We start from the raw sequence: 19,606 nt of genomic DNA on the forward strand, positions 1-19,606 counted from the left end.
CACAACAAGTTTACATCAGGCATGTGCAGAGGTAGGGCTCAACCTGCCCTTTTTGCCCTTACACTCCGAAGTGCCCTTTTTTTGGTGGCGGTGTTTTTTGTTGTTGTTGTTTTTTTGTTTTCAATGGATCAATGCTATTGATATCACCCTTTACATCTGTCTGTCTGTTGTACAAATATTTAGCCAATGAAAGTTCTTAAAAAGAGCTTGTGTAAACTTGGTAAATCCTCAAACTGACTTGATCAGACTATGTCTGATAACTCCGCCCCCTCTGTCTTGATTGAATGAACTGAAGTGCCGCAGCAGCCGCACAGCAGACAGTAGCTGAACGAAGTTTTGCAAGGGTAAACAAAGATGTTGTTGTTTGAATAAGTACTAAACACTATGTCTATATAGGCTCATATTTTATTTATTTGATGTCGGACTGAGACGCATGGGACCTGAGAGAGAGGTCTAGCATTTGCCATCTAGTCATACATAGCCTACACTTAAAAAGCATGTGCATTAGCATTTCATCTTTTATAAAATGAGATTTTGGCCAAATGTATAACAACAGGAAAAACAGAGAGCCCATTTAGCTACAACAAAATAGTTTGTAACCTGTTGATGAAAATGTAATGTGATGTCGCCGGCGCCGTTTTAATGACAGACAAAATGCACATTTGCACACATTCGCTGGTCCCCGTAACTAACAAAAACCCCGTAACTGCATTTGAGTTAGACTTTTATAAAATGTTAACAATATGTTGATAAGTTATAGGCCTACAACAACATAACATTTGTTTTCACCATGGGAAAATCATAAGCACAAGTGCGCCCCCGTGTTGTTTTGTACTGGAACTTACACAAAGCGACTGAGTGAGCCTCGTCACCTAGGTAACATACATTCCTAAGAAATTTCTTCTTTGCTTAATGATGGCTGATTATTAACATTTAATCATGTTATGATAATAACATTCAATTATTAATTTATGGCTTTAATGTGCACATATTCGCTATCTAATTTTTTTATCTATAGTATTCTATACTCTCCGCTTGTCTTCACATGTATAAATATGGTAAAACTTTTTTTAGGGCTTTAGGGCTAAATAAGCCCTGAAACCCTGTATATATATATTACCTACATTGTTTGTATGGTTGTTAGTAATAGTGAATACATCTAAAGCTTTTGAGACTATTATTTTGTGTTATAGAATTTGTCATGAAAATGTTTGAAATGTCCCTTTTTCAGTTTCAACACATGCCCATCTAAAGGTCTGTTCACAGCCCTGGCTTACATTATATCTTGAGATTTTCTTTTAGCGGAAAACATTAAACAATGTGTGTAAACAAAAAATATACAGAATTAAAGCTGAAGCAGAGTGAATGGAAAAAAACTATAATAAAGCAGACAGTGCCATTATTGTAGAGAATGTACATATACACTCGAATCAGCATATTATTAGTATTATTTTTTTATTCTTTCACATTTTCATGTTAAGGAATAAAAAAGAATATTCTGTACATACGCATGGATGAAAGTAGGCTCCTCAGTCTGATAAATATAAAGCCAGGCACAGACAAAATGTGCTCGCTGACAGACGTTGCAGGGACACAGATAACGTGTGCTTTGCGAAGTTTCTTACAGCGCTTTGTGTTTTCTGTTCTTAAACCTGTCTCCCTCAACGAAACTTAAAGGAAGCATATGTCTCGATCATTTTGCTATCAGGTAAGTTCTCTTCTCTGTACAGCTGTAGTAATGAATGTAGTGAGGCAAAGCTGTCTTTACTCATTCGACTGGTGCTTAGATTTCATGTGATTTCATGGTGGTGATATTTATGATTACTCAGTTTCACCCTACATTGTTTCTGCATGACATGTTGATGTAAGAACTGATTTTCCAGCTAAGACAAAAGCTTAGATAAAACTCACCCTGCTATAAAGCAATAAAACACACCCTGGACAGAAGATCGCAAAGAAAGAGCACAGGACATTGTCCTGTCCAAACTTTTCTCCTTCCTTATCTCTGCATCCCCCTCTCCCCCTGAGTCAAGTCACTAAAAGTTCACTTAGAATGTCTATATATCACATATGATGTATCTTGTGAATCTATTGTTTTTCCTTTTCATGTTTGGTATCATTTTAAATGTCTCGATTGGTAAAATGCGATTGGTAAAATGGTCTTAATTTCATTGCAGTCATTGGTATTATGAGAAAGATTGAGAACTTAGGAGAATCCTGTTCTCCTCTTTGGGTGAAGTCTCTTTAAGATATCTGATAATTCTCCCCTCTCCCCCGAAACCAGGTGCTACCCCCTGGGGTACATGAATTGACCCAAAACAACTCTAAAACTATATTTGTACAAGCCTTTTGTTCTGGTCTGGGTATTTAAGGGTAGGTGACAGCAGTCTTTGGGAACCTGTAACCAGGAACAACCCCCATACAGTGCTGTGTCAGTGTTTTCTCAAGTCTTAAACTTGGAACACTCACACACCACGGTGTGTCTCTGTCAGGAATGCATTGCTTACTTTTAGAGTCATCTTTGAGTAATTGATGTCATGTATTTATTATTTCTGAATTGGCTTTTAATCACTTGTGTAATTGGCATAATACATTTTACCTGACAAAAAATGTTACATCTTGATTTATTCTGAACTATTCTGAAATCATTCTTCCTAGTAGATCAAAGTGTAGTCTGGTGTTTCCGCAAATCTCTGTCCAGGATAGATCAGACCGAAGGCACTATGAATGGAACATGGGGCACATCATTAAGGAGACCTTTCGATTTCTGACTATCACTGATTTAGCACACTCGCAACTATTAAAAAAATTACACCTTTTGTTATGAGTAAGCATAGAGCGAACGCTTAAGGGTAAAATAGTTGCACTGCACCCTCTGACTATTTCAGAACTGGCTACGTTTGTGATCATGAGCGCACATTCGTGATGGGGTCCATAATGAATGAAAAATGAATGAAGCGATACCGGGTCCATAATGAACCCACTGACCAAGATCAGACTGGCGAGGCTGTGTCCGTGAGATCCACGTAAACCCAGGGCGTGTGACTCTGTGTGGCGTCGGGTCCCTAAATGAATTAATAATTGAAAATATAGGATACCCAGAATAAATCAAAGATCTAAATTAAATCATAATCAATATTTATGATTACTTTCTAATAAGAAACACAATCTAAATTTGATTATCATTTGAAATTGGAGTCAGATTAAGAGTAGAGCTAAAGTAATATTGAAACTAAATTCTAATAAATTAAGTGAACTTCACTGGAGCACTGAAAAGACAGTGTGTATATATATATATATATATATATATATGTGTTTCCCCCTCTAAATTTGATGTAATGGATTTCAAATTTTTGAGAGACCCCTGTAATTATAAGAATGGTTTGGAGAGACCCCTGTAATTATAAGAATGGTTTGTATATATATATATATAGTTTCCCCCTCTAAATTTGATGTAATGGATTTCGAATTTTTGAGAGACCCCTGTAATTATAAGAATGGTTTGTGTATATATATATATATATATATATATATATATATATATATATATATATATATATATATATACCGGTTTTCCCACTTACAAAGCATGTAGAAGTCTGTAATTTTTATCATAAGTACTCTTCAACTGTGAGTGATGGAATCTAAAACAAAAATCCAGAAAATCACATTGTATGATTTTTAAGTAATTAATTTGCATTTTATTGCATGACATAAGTATTTGATACATCAGAAAAGCAGAACTCAATATTTGGTACAGAAACCTTTGTTTGCAATTACAGAGATCATATGTTTCCTGTAGTTCTTGACCAGGTTTGTACACACTGCAGCAGGGATTTTGGCCCACTCCTCCATACAGACCCTCTCCAGATCCTTCAGGTTTCGGGGCTGTCGATGGGCAATACAGACTTTCAGCTCCCTCCAAAGATTTTCTATTGGGTTCAGGTCTGGAGATTGGCTAGGCCACTCCAGGACCTTGAGATGCTTCTTATGGAGCCACTCCTTAGTTACCCTGGCTGTGTGTTTCGGGTAGTTGTCATGCTGGCCACCCAGCCACGACCCATCTTCAATGCTCTTACTGAGGGAAGGAGGTTGTTGTCCAAGATCTCGCGATTCATGGCCCCATCCATCCTCCCCTCAATACAGTGCAGTCGTCCTGTCCCCTTTGCAGAAAAGCATCCCCAACGAATGATGTTTCCACCTCCATGCTTCACGGTTGGGATGGTGTTCTTGGGGTTGTACTCATCCTTCTTCTTCCTCCAAACACGGCGAGTGGAGTTTAGACCAAAAAGCTCTATTTTTGTCTCATCAGACCACATGACCTTCTCCCATTCCTCCTCTGGATCATCCAGATGGTCATTGGCAAACTTCAGACGGGCCTGGACATGCGCTGGCTTGAGCAGGGGGACCTTGCGTGCACTGCAGGATTTTAATCTATGACGGCGTAGTGTGTTACTAATGGTTTTCTTTGAGACTGTGGTCCCAGCTCTCTTCAGGTCATTGACCAGGTCCTGCCGTGTAGTTTTAGGTTGATCCCTCACCTTCCTCATGATCATTGATGCCCCACGAGGTGAGATTTCGCAAGATACCCCAGACAGAGGGAGTCATCTTGAACTTCTTCCATTTTCTAATAATTGCGCCAACAGTTGTTGCCTTCTCACCAAGCTGCTTGCCTATTGTCCTGTAGCCCATCCCAGCCTTGTGCAGGTCTACAATTTTATCCCTGATGTCCTTACACAGCTCTCTGGTCTTGGCCATTGTGGAGAGGTTGGAGTCTATTTGATTGAGTGTGTGGACAGGTGTCTTTTATACAGGTAACGAGTTCAAACAGGTGCAGTTAATACAGGTAATGAGTGGAGAACAGGAGGGCTTCTTAAAGAAAAACTAACAGGTCTTTGAGAGCCGTAATTCTTACTGGTTGATAGGTGATCAAATACTTATGTCATGCCATAAAATGCAAATTAATTATTTAAAAATCATACAATATGATTTTCTGAAGTCACTTTCAATGCGTCTCTCACAGTTGAAGTGTACCTATGATAAAAATTACAGACCTCTACATGCTTTGTAAGTAGGAAAACCTATATATATATATATATATATATATATATATATATATATATATATATATATATATATGATGACTTCAGATGCAAAAGCCTCTAAGTGCCATCTGAAATGTCCTTCTAGAATGATCATTTTTATCTAGCTTGTATGTTTATGTTCAGTTATTTCACTTTAATGGCAATGAAAATGACCTTTTAATTGTCATTAAAGTGAAATTACTCAACTTAAATATACAAGCTAGAAAAAAATGCTCATTTTAGAAGAAAATTTCAGATGGCACTCGAGGCTTTTGCGTCTGAAGTCTTCATATATATATGTATATACTTTAAACAAACTACCCCAACACCTATTGTCCCAAAAACTACATTTCCTGTAATTCCCAACTGACTTTATAAAGGACACCAAGAAAGACCCATTTTATTTAACAAAATTAAATAAAACATCAAACCCATATCTTGGTTGTGGTTTCATTTACTCACTAGCGTGCACTCTGGAAATAAATTATTATTGGCTTGTCGCTCTTTGAGGTTAAATGCATGCTAAAGAGACAACGTTGCACCTCCAGTTCCAATGTTTGGGTAAATAATATTTATAGAAACAAAATAATTACATAGAAATGTATAAATAGACACCAAAAACATTAATCCCTTAAAGCAAACAAAATATAAATTTCTCATACAAAAATAAAATAAACCATTCAAATGAAATGTTTATTCAGTGTGGCCTTAGCCATCACAGTGATTAAATACAATCAACTTGTTAAAGGAGAACTCCGGTCAATTTTAACATTGAGCTCATTTTTTTGTACATTTGGAGTGCTGTCAATACAGAGAACAACGACAAAAATCGGTGTTGCCTACACCGAGTTATTCTGTTTTTAAAATGTGCACCCTGTTGACTTCAATGGGGCAATGTTATTTAAGCCAGCGCAAATACCTGTGTTTACATCCTGTTTTCAGTTGAAGTCCAAAGTAGTCGATTGCCGAGTTCACGCGCATAGGTTTAGTTACTCGACAATCGACTACTTTGGACTTCAACCGAAAACAGGATGTAAACACAGGTATTTGCGCTGGATTAAATAACATCATTTTTATACATATCTTTCACATCTACTGCAGTCAGATTCACTCGTGTTCACTCTGAAGGAATCACTCACATTTTCTGTGCACTTGTAATGACACATCAAGGATGTTAAGAGGCTAAAAGCAGGTTTAAAACTTGCCCCATTGAAGTCAACAGGGTGCAAATTTTAAAAATAGAATAATTCGGTGCAGGCAACACAAAAAAATTAGCTCAATGTTAAAATTGACCGGAGTTCTCCTTTAACAAGTTTATTCATGTTTGTGATGACATAATTTAAACGCAAATGCACCAGGGTTCGATAGAATCAAATTCAAATTGAGTGTGGAACCAGATCCACACTGCGGGGGGCACTGGGATCAATCGTGCTCGCAATCGTGAGGAAAAGCCTTCACACGCGAGCAGCTCATGATCCTGTTTTCAGTGTTTCAGAGTCAGGATTATCATGGAGAGGAGTTAATGAAAATCTGTTTCCATATCCCTCACGCTTCCTAATCTGCCACCAAACATTCACCATGTTCCTTAGAATAACGCTGCCTCTAATTAGGCCTGTCATTTTAGAAGGTGATTGTCATGGCCAGATCGTTCCCGACCGTAACATAAAGAGGATTACACATACAAGCAAGCGTTTGCATTGCAAGATTATTTATTAATGAAAAAATGATCTGTTACAGAAATAAAACACAATGTCTAGGGATTTAAATAAAAAAAGAGAAAATAATAGTCCAATGGGTCAATAAATGTGGGTAAATAAAAGACAAACTAAATGAGAACAAATTCAAGCAAACGACTTCTCTGGAGAACTATGTTCCACCCATAAATTATCCAATTAACAGTGACGTCACAGTCGAATTAAATACTGCCACCATCAGGTAGAGAATAAAAAGACAGGGTCGTAAAAGTGACCTATATAACAAGTTATATAGCGGAATCCCATTCAATATCGCTGGCTCTCACCCAATCCATATGGAATCCGGATCGTTTATGAACCATTCCAAAAGAAATCTAGACTGAGCAGTCTACAGATACGTTGAAAAGCACAGAGCTGCCAGGTTGCCTGCTTTGACAGGGTAACACAACACACTATACTGCAGCCTGGGTCTTTTCACTGACCATATGAATGAAAATATTGAGCTATTTAAATTTGCTCTGATAGGAAGCATTTGAAATATATAGAGAAGGCGCGGAAGAATATTAATTTAAATTTAAATTTAATTAAACGATAAAGGCAGGCTGCACCATGTCTGATGGTTATGTTTCACTGATTGTAAAAGGGGGAGAAAATTTAAACTATATAGCTCTGATAATCGACGAGAAATCTTTAAACCCAAATAGGAGAACAATGTTGTGGACCAATGGAACGGTTGCAATATATTAGGGTCTGTTCTATACACACTATTAAGAGGCATAACTTCACTTTTTGAAAAGTTTATCTTATATCTGGGGAAACAAACTATACTCACTAATCAGTCTTATCTGCTTAGGAATGGATTGCTTGGGTTACAACAAGAAATCAACAAGATACAACAAGAAATCATCAGCATTAAAAGTAATGTAATTGTTTGGTTTTAGCCAGGTTTCTGTCAAACACAGCACATCTAGATAGTATGTATAGTATATTATGTAATCATATCATTAACAATGAGTGCTTTTGAAGTAAGGGATATAATATTCAGCAACCCAAGCTTTATCATTTGCTCATTTGTATTATATCTGTTTTTTATTTGTTGAACATCAATTACATTTTTACTCTTAGATGGGTTTGGAAGTTTTTTGTATGTCCTAATTCGAGGTACAGACACAGTCTCTATATGATGATATCTAGGTGAAAGAGGCTCTATGTGATGGGATTTATCTGACATTGGTGACGTGAGACAGCTAGCAGACAGTCGGTTTAGCCAGTCTGTCTGCTTCCTGACCTGAGGCCCAGATTGTCATGTTTGAGCTCTAAGACTATGTGCCATATTACTAGAGAGAAGAGCAGCACCATCCCAGGAGGGATGAATACCATCTCTTTTCAACAGGTCAGGTCTGCCCCAAAAACTTTTCCAATTGTCTATGAATTCTATATTATTTTGCGGACACCACTTAGACAACTAGCCATTGAGTGAGGACAGTCTACTAACTATCTCATCACTCCTGCGAACAGGAAGGGGGCCAGAGCAAATTACAGTGCATGACATAGTACTTACGAGTCTACGCACCTCTTTAACATCAATTTTGGTGATCTCCGACTAGCGGAGTCGAACATCATTCGTGCCGACGTGAATAATAATCTTAGACAATTTACAATTAGCATTAGCCAGCACTTTTAAATTTACTTTGATGTCAGGTGCTCTGGCTCCCAGCAAACATGTGACTATGGTGGCTGGTGTCTCTATTTTCCCGTTCGTGTAATAGAATCGCCAATAACTAGGGCACATTCAACAGGATTCTCAGTGGATGTTTCACTGAGTTGGGAAAGTTGTAATCGGAACGGAAGAACAGTGTTTTTTCCTGCGACTACAGTGCCTCACCGTCACCCAGCTGCCCTGCTGCACGGGCTCTACTTCAGGATTACCGAACAATGTAAAGAGTTCACTAAGCTAGTCGCATCCAAAGCAGTATCTAAAGCCCTTGCACTCTTACAATTAACCTTGATTAAAGCTTGGATGCGTGTCTCTAGTTCTGAAATCTTCCCCGTCAGCTTCATCTCCCTGCATTTATTACATGTAAATCCTATTAGATTCAAGATTAGATTCAATTTATTGTCATTACACAAGTACAGGTACAAGGCAACGAAATGCAATTTAGGACCGACCTGAAGTTAGTAAGAATACAGCATAACATGAGGAGAGTTGAGGAGAAAAAAAGGCAACCCCCAGACTATGCTCCAATAGGGAGTACAGTTTGGGGACAGTAAAACACCTCAGCAATTTGCACATAATCAGTACACAACATGAACACACAAGACTTGCAACAGGGGAGGGGGGAGGGGGGAGGGGGGAGGGGGGAGGGGAGATGGGGTTGGAGGTAATCCAGCAAAGGCAAGCAGCCATCCGGTCCTGCAGCCATTTCGGCGCTGGTCACAGACCCGCCTGACAAACTGGTGGTAAAAAGCGTCGAAGGCGTGGGATGGGGGGTGGGGTAGGGTGATTGCATATCTGTATCTATGTAAGAGTTCGTGTATGTGTAGGCCTGAAGAGTCGCTACGCCTGGCATCCCAATCTAGGTGCCTCAGTCCGCAGGATGTCATAGCGAAACACAGCAGTTGCCATGGAGACAACCTTGATCAGGTCCCAGACAGAGTCAACAAACAGCAGGTGTCAGTGTGGAGTCGGGGAAGGAACGCAAGAGCGTCTCGCTGCAGTGCTCTCTCCAGAGGGAGTTGTTGTTCCAGCAGCGGCCTCGGCCAAGGCCAGTCCGAAAGGTCCGAAAGCAGATAAGATTGTGGTTGTTTGGTCTTGGGACGAGTAGCCGCATTCCAATTTACACAGCTCCTGGTCCGTTTGGGTCTCCGAAACGATCCATTTGCCTTTGCAAAGCTGTGAGCTTCTCCATGATGTTATCCATATTGTGGTTCATAGTCACAGTCTGAGTGCCAACAGCTCTGCCCACTGCTTCAATCATAACGGGCAGCCTTGTGGGGCTTTGGACAGCTGTCACCGTCTTCTTAATTCCTCGATAAACCAGGGCAATGCCTAATCCAAACAGCAGAAAACCTGTTATCATGGTTCCGAATAGGTAGATATCTTCAACGTCCTCCACGGAAAGAGCCGCCAGACACACGACCCGCCACCTCTCCCATGCGTCCATCGTGTAGCCAGCTGCGAACGTTCCGGCAGGGCAGTCAGGTTCCCCCGAACCCAAGCTTCTCGTCGAGAAGATGGTGTCAATTGCGTTGAGAGACCAGTTGATCAAATCCATAATTTCTTAATTTGTAGAGTAGTGCGGAGAGAGTCTCTCAAAGTACAAGACAGTAGACGAGACGAGAGGAGCAAAGCAGGGAAGATAAGGGAGAGGAGGGTAGGAAAATGCGACCGCCTTCGTTGAGAGCCAAAGCAAGAATGCTGACAGAGAAGGATATGCTAAACATGTTGCATGAGGTGCAAGTAACAATAAGAGAAGATGACATGACTTACCATGTTTGCTGACTGATCCTACTCACCTAAGTTGTTTAATACACTCGTAAAAGGCGTGAGTGCGCGAGAGAAAAATAAATAAATAAGAGCGCACGGATGGCATGCTAACAGGCTAGCGAATTACTAGTGTGTTGTGCTAGCAATAACGCTTTAGATTGAAGCTAGCGATGTCAGGTTAATGTGTGATGTTGAGTAAGTTATATTTAGCAGTATAAACAACCAGGGATGATAGTAAATAATGATTCAAAACAGAAAGATATACAAAGCTTTCAGACGCAAACCAACACAACAGCAGCAGAAGCAACGAGGCAGACAGGAGCAATCGATTTTAGCAATTGCATTTTCCAAGACAAGTTAACTTGAGAGCTCTGTCCTGAGATCCAGGCAGATATTTTTTAAAGCATGTTAATAATTTTTTTGTAATATTATTAAATTGTAAAACTGGAATGAATTTTTTTATGTGGTCAGCATTTCGTGGGCCACATTTGCATCCCTGACGGGCCGCATGCGGCCCGCAGGCTACAGGTTGTGAGCCACTGATATATAGATACCAGGATCCATGGAAAGTCACGCAATTCATTTCTCCTTGAGCCATTGTTTAACTTGAAACTCTTGCCTCTTCCTCACCACTACTGCGGAGAAATGCTCAAACAACATGATGCTGGCTCCGTTGTACTCCAGATCGTGCACTTTCCTTGCAGCCTGCATAATCCGGACTCTGTGCTGCTAATAATAAATTTTTACAATGACAGCACAAGGACGTTGATCCATGCGCGGTCGGCACGAGGGGACCCGATGACATATGTCAATTTGAACTAATCCCTCTTGAAACAACTGAATTGTAAGTTCTCAGGCAATCAGGACTGAAAAAAGTCAGCCGGGTTGCTACTCTCGCAGCCCTCTGTGGGGCCGATGATCTGCACATTGTACCACCAGTTCCTATTCTCAACATCGTCAATATTCTCCACAGCGGATTCCAGCTTGTTCTCTTAACTCTGTAAACCTTGCACCATGTGAATTCATAGCAACCTCCATGCCTGAGACTCTGCAATCCATTTCATCAAATCGCATGTCCAACCACACCAGTTTCGAGGAACAGACGTCGAGCCTCTGCACAACTCAATCTATTTTCCTGTCGAGTGAAGTTTCAACCTCTTTAAGGACTTCCATTGTAATCTTTTCGAGCAGGTTGTCAATCTCGGCCTTTACTAACAATCCGGGAGGCTGGTCCGCCATGTTAGTTTGACCACTCTAAGAAGAGCCCACCTTGTTCAGTTTAGGAGCTTTTGCAGATGTATACCATAAAGCCGAAGATGTCACAATTCTAATACTAAAAATAAAAACGTGCTGTGGGAGAAAGAAACATTACTGTTTAGTAAATGCTATCAATCATGCTCAGCGCTACTGCTGAGTCTACTGCTAAGCTGAAAACTGCTGCAACCTGAATATACATACAAAACTAAAAAGTCGAAGCATGTTTCCAGTACGTTCAATATGTTTCAACTGTTTTGATTAATACATTTTAAACATTTTCTTTTCCCCCTGAAAACCTTGGCAAATGTTTGGTTATGTTTTTTTAACTTTGTGTCAACTTATTTAAAAATTGAATAAGCTGTTCCTGTAAAGATATTCCACCTTTAAAATAATATATATTGGTTTATTTAGAGTCGGAGTGACTGTCAGCCATGTCCAAAAGTGAGTAACTTTAGTAAATTGTGGATAAGTGCTATTTCAAGACACAAACTGTTTAGATTGATTCAGTCCAATTTGGTGAAGTCGTTCGACCAGTTCACAAAAAAAAAAGGTTCAAAAGAAAGATTTGTTACTTGTGTTGTATTGTCATTAGCTCCTTGCAGTTTCACACAATTACAAATAATACCTAATGAATGGCTGAAGTGGGTATAAATGTGCAAGTCATGAGGACTGTTGCTGTGTTTTTATAGATTGTCTGGCTGTATGGTGACAGAGGAAGGCTGTGGTTATGTGTCTTCAGCTAAACCCTCACACCTGAGAGAGATGGATCTGAGCTACAATCACCCAGGAGATTCAGGAGTCAAGGAGCTCTCTGAAAAACTGGAGGATCCAAACTGCACACTGGAAAAACTCAAGTATGTGAAGCAGGAATAGTTAGGGCCCGAGCACCGATGGTGTGAGGACCCTCTTGGAATTGCTCTGTTTATTATTAGGGCCCAAGCCCTGAAAGGGCGAAGGCCCTATTGTTTTCGGTAGGATTATTTATTATTATTATTATTTTGTCAACCTTTCAGGCACTTTTGGGGCCCTTAACATGCTCGAAAACTCTTGAAACTTTGCACACGGGTCAGAACCCGCGGCCATCAGGGCCGGACTGAAGCTGGTACCCGGGCGTGGCAGGGGGGCTCGACAGCGCCCCCTGGAATGGTGTCCGAAAACTTGGTCCATAAATCAAACATGCTTGCATATAATAATATGAAACTCAGTACACATATAGATCTCATCGGGCCGAACAACTTTCGTCCTCTAAGTTTTACGCTAGCTTTACGCTAGCCCAACAGGAAGTCGGCTATTATGGGTTGTTTGGAAACGCATGCAAAATTGGAATTTGAAATACTCCTCCAAGAAAATTCGTCCAATCGCAACCAAACTCGGTCAGCATGAAGTCAAGACATTGAGGATGCTAAATTGCGGACGGATTTTTGATATCTCAAACGGTTTGGCCGTGGCGAGGAAACGAATTTATGGCGAATAAGGGACACAGGAAGTGTATTATAACTTCAGCATACATTAACTGATCTTGATGAAACTTCAGCAGTGTATTCGTTGTAAGAGGCCGAACACAAGGATGTGACTATTGTGAGTCAAAGTTATAGCGCCACCAACTGGCAGCAGGAAGTGTGTCACTTTCAAAATGCTTTGAAATCACTCTCTTATTTTTACCCGATTTGCTTCAAACTTTGTGTATAATGTAGAAACACGGCAGATGTAGACCTGTGAAAGGATTATTGATATCTTAGATACTGTTGCCGTGGCAACCCATCAAACTTTAATATTCTTTTCGGATGCGTTTGAGACTCTTAACATGCTTGAAATTGGATAAAACTCGACAGACACATAATAATTATTAGCCAGTAGACATGTGAAAAGTTTCAGAAACGGGCGTGGCAGGGGGGCTCAACAGCGCCCCCTTGAATGGGGTCTGAAAACATGGTCCATATATCAAAAACGCTTGCATGAATTAATATGAAACTCGGTACACATATAGATCTCATCGGGCCGAACAACTTTCCCTCTGTCAAGTTTCACGCCAGCCCAACAGGAAGTCAGCTATTATGGGTTGTTTGGAGAACGCTTGCTGTGGAATTTGAAACACTCCTCCTAGAAAATTAATTAAATTGTCACCAAACTCGGTGTGCATGAAGTCAAGACATTGAGGATTCTAAATTGCGGACGGATTTTTGATATCTCGAACGGTTTGGTCGTGGTGAGGAAACGCATTTATGGCGAGAAAAGAGAAACACGAAGTGGTATAACTTCAGCATACATTAACTGATCTTGATGAAACTTCAGCAGTGTGTTCGTGGTAAGAGGCCGATCAGATGGATGTAACTATTGTGAGTCAAAGTTATAGCGCCACCAACTGGCAGCAGGAAGTGTGTCACTTTCAAAATGTTTTTGACAAAAGTGGGGGGGTTAGGTTTACCCACAATTACAAAAATCAGTAAGTATATTGGTCTCATCGAGCTGGACAACTTTCTAATTTGCAGTCATTAGCTTGGACCAACAGGAATTCAGATATTTTGGTTTGAATGTGGATTTATTTGCAAATTCAGCCTCTGCTTTTTACCCACTCCTGCTAAGTGTTTTTTTTATTCACACCAAACTTTTTCAACATGATGAAAATACATTAAAGATGCTAAATTGAGAACGGATATTGAATATCTCAAACGGTTTTGACGTGGCGAGGGATTAAAATAATGTCAAAAAAGGAATCAGAAAACATCTCATATCTTCTTAAAATTTAATTATACACCATTTATTTTTATATAAAATTATACAAATATCAGAACTAAACCGAAACAGAACTAGTTTTGGGTTTATTCAGTTTTTTCAATTCAAGAATTATGTACAAGTTTAAAATCAGCCAGAATGTGCTATTTAGTAAAAAAAAAAGTCATACATAGGGCTATACTGCCCTCTTGTGTTCAAAATCAGGTAGGCCCATTGTATATTGTATTTATATATAAATATAATAGCGATGTGACTGAGAATTTTTTTCCCACTGGTTAATCGATGTGTGACACCGCGGCGGGGGCTTTTAAATCGCTAACTTAAAGGGATACTCCACTTTAAATTGAAAATTCTGTCATCATATACTCACCCTCATGTTGTTATAGTTTTGAGTTCTGTTTTAGTGTTTTCAGTGTTTCTGTTATCGTTTTCCCCTGTCTTCTGTTGATTTTGGTTTAGTCCTGTTTTTCCCGGTCTGTTTAGTTCATCATCAGTAGTTCAGTTCTGTCACCTGTGTTTAGTTAATTAGTCTTTGTTCATCATCACCGTCACCTGTCATTCACTCGTTATCATCTGTGTATTTAAGTTCCTGTCTTTCACCTTTCAGTTGTCGGTCAATGTTTAAATGTTAGGTAGTCTTGTTCTGAGCACACGCTTCCTGTTTTTGTGTATCTGTTGTAATTGAGAATTAAAACCTCGTAATTGATCTCCTTCGTGTTCATCTCCTACTTCATCACCCCGGAACCCTAACACATGTTGTTTCAATCCTTTATTAATTTCTTTCTTCTGCTGAACAGAAAGGAAGATATTTAGAAGAATGTCAGTAACCGGACAGTTTCTGGTCTCATTGACTTCCATAGTATACATTTTTTTCCTACTATGGAAGTCAATGGGATCAGAAACTGTCTGGTTACTGACATTCTCCTAAATATCTTCCTTTCTGTTCAGCAGAAGAAAGAAATTCATAAAGGATTAAAACAACATGAGGGTGAGTATATGATGACAGAATTTTCATTTTAAAGTGGCGTATCTCTTTAAAAGCGAAAGTGAAATACGGACGTCCAGTAGGAATGAACTAAAAAACATTCACTCTGTTCTGCTCGTTCCTCGCTGTAGACGCGTTATTGCCCATGCAGCCGTGAGCATTTTAGTTTCATTTAAAAAATAGCGCCATTTCGGGGGTGGGATTGCTTGAATGTTTTTTTACAAAAGCACAAAGTTGTGTTTTATTGCGAGTGTACATAAATATAAGTAAACACAGTGCAGTTTAAATGATGTCCTGTATGAACAAACCGACGGAGTAGCCTATGTTTTTATGTTTCCACTGTTCGATCGTGCCCACGCCTCACACACAGACACACACACACACACACACACACACACACACACACACACACACACACACACACACACACACACACACACATTCCAGCATTGCAATCTTGACATCGCAGCCGGTTCATTACAGCCGTAATAAAATATAATAATAAATATAAATAGTCAACCTATTTGCAGCAAATGATAGTAGATTTTAGATCAATATATTTGTTTTCCTTACAATTTTAATTAACACTAACTTTATTCTCATCTGAATTATAAATAATTTATTTCTGTATAAAATAATACTACCATTAAAAAATACATTTGATTGTCTTTTTTAATCAATGGAGAATGTGTGACTTAAAAATAAACAGATTAGTGCTCGGTTTGAGGACAAGAAATGAAAACCAATGCAATATGATGAATGTCCAAAAACGTTCTTTTCAAAAACGCTCTTCTCTGCCCGTTCCTCGCCTCGCCATATATATATATATATATATATATACAGTGAGGAAAATAAGTATTTGAACACCCTGCTATTTTGCTAGTTCTCCCACTTGGAAATCATGGAGGGGTCTGAAATTGTCATCGTAGGTGCATGTCCACTGTTAGAGACATAATCAAAAAAAAAAAATCCAGAAATCACAATATATGATTTTTTAACTATTTATTTGTATAATACAGCTGCAAATAAGTATTTGAACACCTGTCTATCAGCTAGAATTCTGACCCTCAAAGACCTGTTAGTCTGCCTTTAAAATGTCCACCTCCATTTCATTTATTATCCTAAATTAGATGCACCTGTTTGAGGTCGTTAGCTGCATAAAGACACCTGTCCACCCCATACAATCAGTAAGAATCCAACTACTAACATGGCCAAGACCAAAGAGCTGTCCAAAGACACTAGAGACAAAATTGTACACCTCCACAAGGCTGGAAAGGGCTACGGAGAAATTGCCAAGCAGCTTGGTGAAAAAAGGTCCACTGTTGGAGCAATCATTAGAAAATGGAAGAAGCTAAACATGACTGTCAATCTCCCTCGGACTGGGGCTCCATGCAAGATTAGATTAGATTAGATTAGATTCAACTTTATTGTCATTACACAAGTACAGGTACAAGGCAACGAAATGCAGTTTAGGTCTAACCAGAAGTGCAATAGCAGCAAGTGCAGGATATACAGTGGTTCCATAAGTGCAGAACATGGATATGTACTGAATAAATATAGAGTTGAATACTATTATAAACAAAAATTTACAGATAGATTGTCCTATGAATATAATATACAGATAACTATTACTGTGACCAGAGTTTACAGCTAGATATGTACTGAATATAATAATATACAGATGGCTATTACTATAAACAGAATGTTTACAGATAGATATGTACTGAATATAATATACAGATGGCTGTTACTATAAACAGAATTTTACAGATAGATATGTACTATGAATATATATACAGATGGCTGTTACTATAAACAGAATGTGAGCATAATATACAGATGGCTATTACTATAAACAGAATTTAACAAATAGATATATGTATAAGTTAGGCTAATGAGCAGTATAACAATGGATTTAAAGTAGTGCAAATAAAGTTTGGACAGAAGCTATCCGAGTGAAAGTGCAGTGGAAAGTAATTGCATATTACAGTTAAGGTACGATATTGCAATGTATATATAAACAGTCGGTACTGTAAATAAACAGTCGGCAGTGCAAATTGAGCATATTCCAGTCAAGGTAGTAGTGCAAGATGCATATGTAAACAGTTGTTACTGTAATAACAGTCAGCAGTGCAAATGAACATTATAGTATTGCAAATAACAAAATGGAGGCAGGTGTGAGGAGGGAGAGGAGAGTCAATCAGTATATGAGGGGAGTGGGATCAATGAGGGTTAGAGTTTAATAAAGAGACAGCTCTGGGGAAAAAACTGTTCTTTAGTCTGCTGGTCCTGGTCCGGAGGCACCTGAAACGCCTGCCGGAGGGCAGGAGAGAAAACAGTCTGTGGGCTGGGTGAGAGGAGTCCTTAAGGATGCTGCGAGCTCGATGCAGACAGCGTTTCCTCTGGATGTGCTCGATGGCAGGTAGTGGAGTCCCAGTGATGCGCTGGGCGGTTTTCACCACCCGCTGCACTGCCTTGCGCTCTGCAACAGAACAGCTCCCATACCACACTGTAGCACAGTTGGTCAGGATGCTTTCTATTGCACAGCGATAGAAGTTCACCAGGATAGTGGAGGAAAGCTGATTCTTCCTCAGTGTCCTCAGGAAGAAAAGGCGCTGGTGAGCCTTCTTGACCAGGCTGGAGGTGTTGGTTGTCCAGGTCATGTCCGCCGAGATGTGGATCCCCAGGAACTTGAAACTGGAGACACGCTCAACAGCCATTCCATTGATGTGGATGGTGTCGTGTGTGCCTCTTGACACTTTCCTGAAGTCCACGATGAGCTCCTTCGTTTTGGTGGTGTTGAGGAGCTGGTTATTTTCGGTGCACCATGTGGCCAGGTGCTTGATCTCCTCCCTATAGGCAGTCTCATCGTTGTTGCTGATGAGACCAATCACCGTAGTGTCGTCCGCAAACTTGACGATGGAATTAGATCCGTACACAGGCTTGCAGTCGGAGGTGAAGAGGGAGTAGAGGAACGGGCTTAGCACACAGCCCTGTGGTACACCAGTGTTGAGTGTGATGGACGTGGAGCAGTTGGAGCCTGATCGAACATTCTGGGGTCTGTTGGTCAAGAAGTCCAAAATCCAGTTGCACATGGAGGTGTTGAAGCCCAGGTCTCCAAGTTTGGCTATTAACTTAGTTGGGATGACAGTGTTGAATGCTGAGCTGAAGTCAACAAACAGCATGCGTGCATAAGTGTTCTTATTGTCCAGATGTGTGAGCACAGAGTGCAGTGCCATGGAGACTGCATCCTCTGTGCTCCTATTGCTACGGTAGGCAAACTGGTGTGAGTCCAATGTGGATGGTAGAGAGTCTTTTAGGTGTGCCAGGACCAGCCGCTCAAAGCACTTCATTACGATGGGTGTGAGTGCTACAGGGCGGTAGTCATTAAGGCACTTCGGGCTGGAGTGTTTTGGCACTGGCACAATGGAAGTGCATTTAAAGCATGTTGGTACAGCTGCTTGGGCAAGAGACAGGTTGAAAATGTCTGTAAAAACCCCAGCGAGCTGCTCCGCACATGCCCTGAGTACGCGTCCAGGGATGTTGTCTGGTCCAGCAGCCTTGTGCGCGCTGATCCTGCTCAGTGCATTGCAGACATCTGTGGAGGAGAGTGTGATCGGTGGGTGGTCAGCTGAGGATTTGAGCTTGGTGGCAGTTTCTCTGTTGTCTCTTTCAAAGCGAGCATAAAAGTCATTTAGCTCGTTCAGGAAGTTGACATCAGTGGCTGCGGGGGTGGAGTGAGAGGGTTTGTAGTCACTGATGGCCTGAATGCCCTGCCACATGCGCCGAGGGTCAGCGTTGGAAAAGTGTCCCTCTATCTTAAGCTTGTAGCAGTGCTTGGCCTCTTTGATGCCCCTTTTCAGATTTGCTCTGGATGTGCTATAGGCTTGTGCATCTCCTGATCTGAAGGCAGTATTGCGTGTCTTCAATAGGAGTCGCACTTCCCTGTTCATTCATGGCTTCTGATTTGGGTATGTGGTGATCTGCTTCTGGGTTGTAACACTGTCAATGGTGGTATTAATATAATCCAGTACAGAGGAGGTGTAGCAGTCAATGTCCGTGTGAGAGCCACTGGTGGCTTGAGAAGCAAACATACTCCAGTCTGTGTGTAGAAACCTTTCCTGGAGTGAGAAATCTGCCCCCGCAGGCCACACCTTGATGGTCTTCACTGATGGCTTCACGCGATTGATCAGAGGTGCATATTTGGGGGTGAGGAACAAAGAAAGGTGATCTGACTGTCCCAAGTGGGGGAGGGGTGTCGTGACGTAAGCTTCAGCCATGTTTGTGTAAACATGGTCTAAGGTTTTGTTTCCTCTGGTGTGACAGGAAACATGCTGGTGAAATTTCGGTAGCACTGACTTTAAGT

General features: G+C 40.4%; 1 protein-coding gene across 1 annotated transcript in view; it reads left to right on the top strand.

Moving 5' to 3' along the window:
- LOC311289860 (NACHT, LRR and PYD domains-containing protein 3-like) overlaps positions 1–19,606 on the top strand; it is a gene marked incomplete at its 3' end in the record, with an annotated part of 146,449 nt that overhangs the window by 88,339 nt on the left and 38,504 nt on the right. The window contains exon 8 of the mRNA XM_084408105.1: positions 12,212–12,376. Coding sequence (XP_084264231.1) covers positions 12,212–12,376 — 165 coding nt within the window. The remainder of the gene's footprint in view (positions 1–12,211; positions 12,377–19,606) is intronic.

Source organism: Rutilus rutilus (genome assembly GCF_951802725.1).
Source record: "Rutilus rutilus genome assembly, chromosome: 4".
NCBI classification, from domain to species: Eukaryota; Metazoa; Chordata; class Actinopteri; order Cypriniformes; family Leuciscidae; genus Rutilus; species Rutilus rutilus.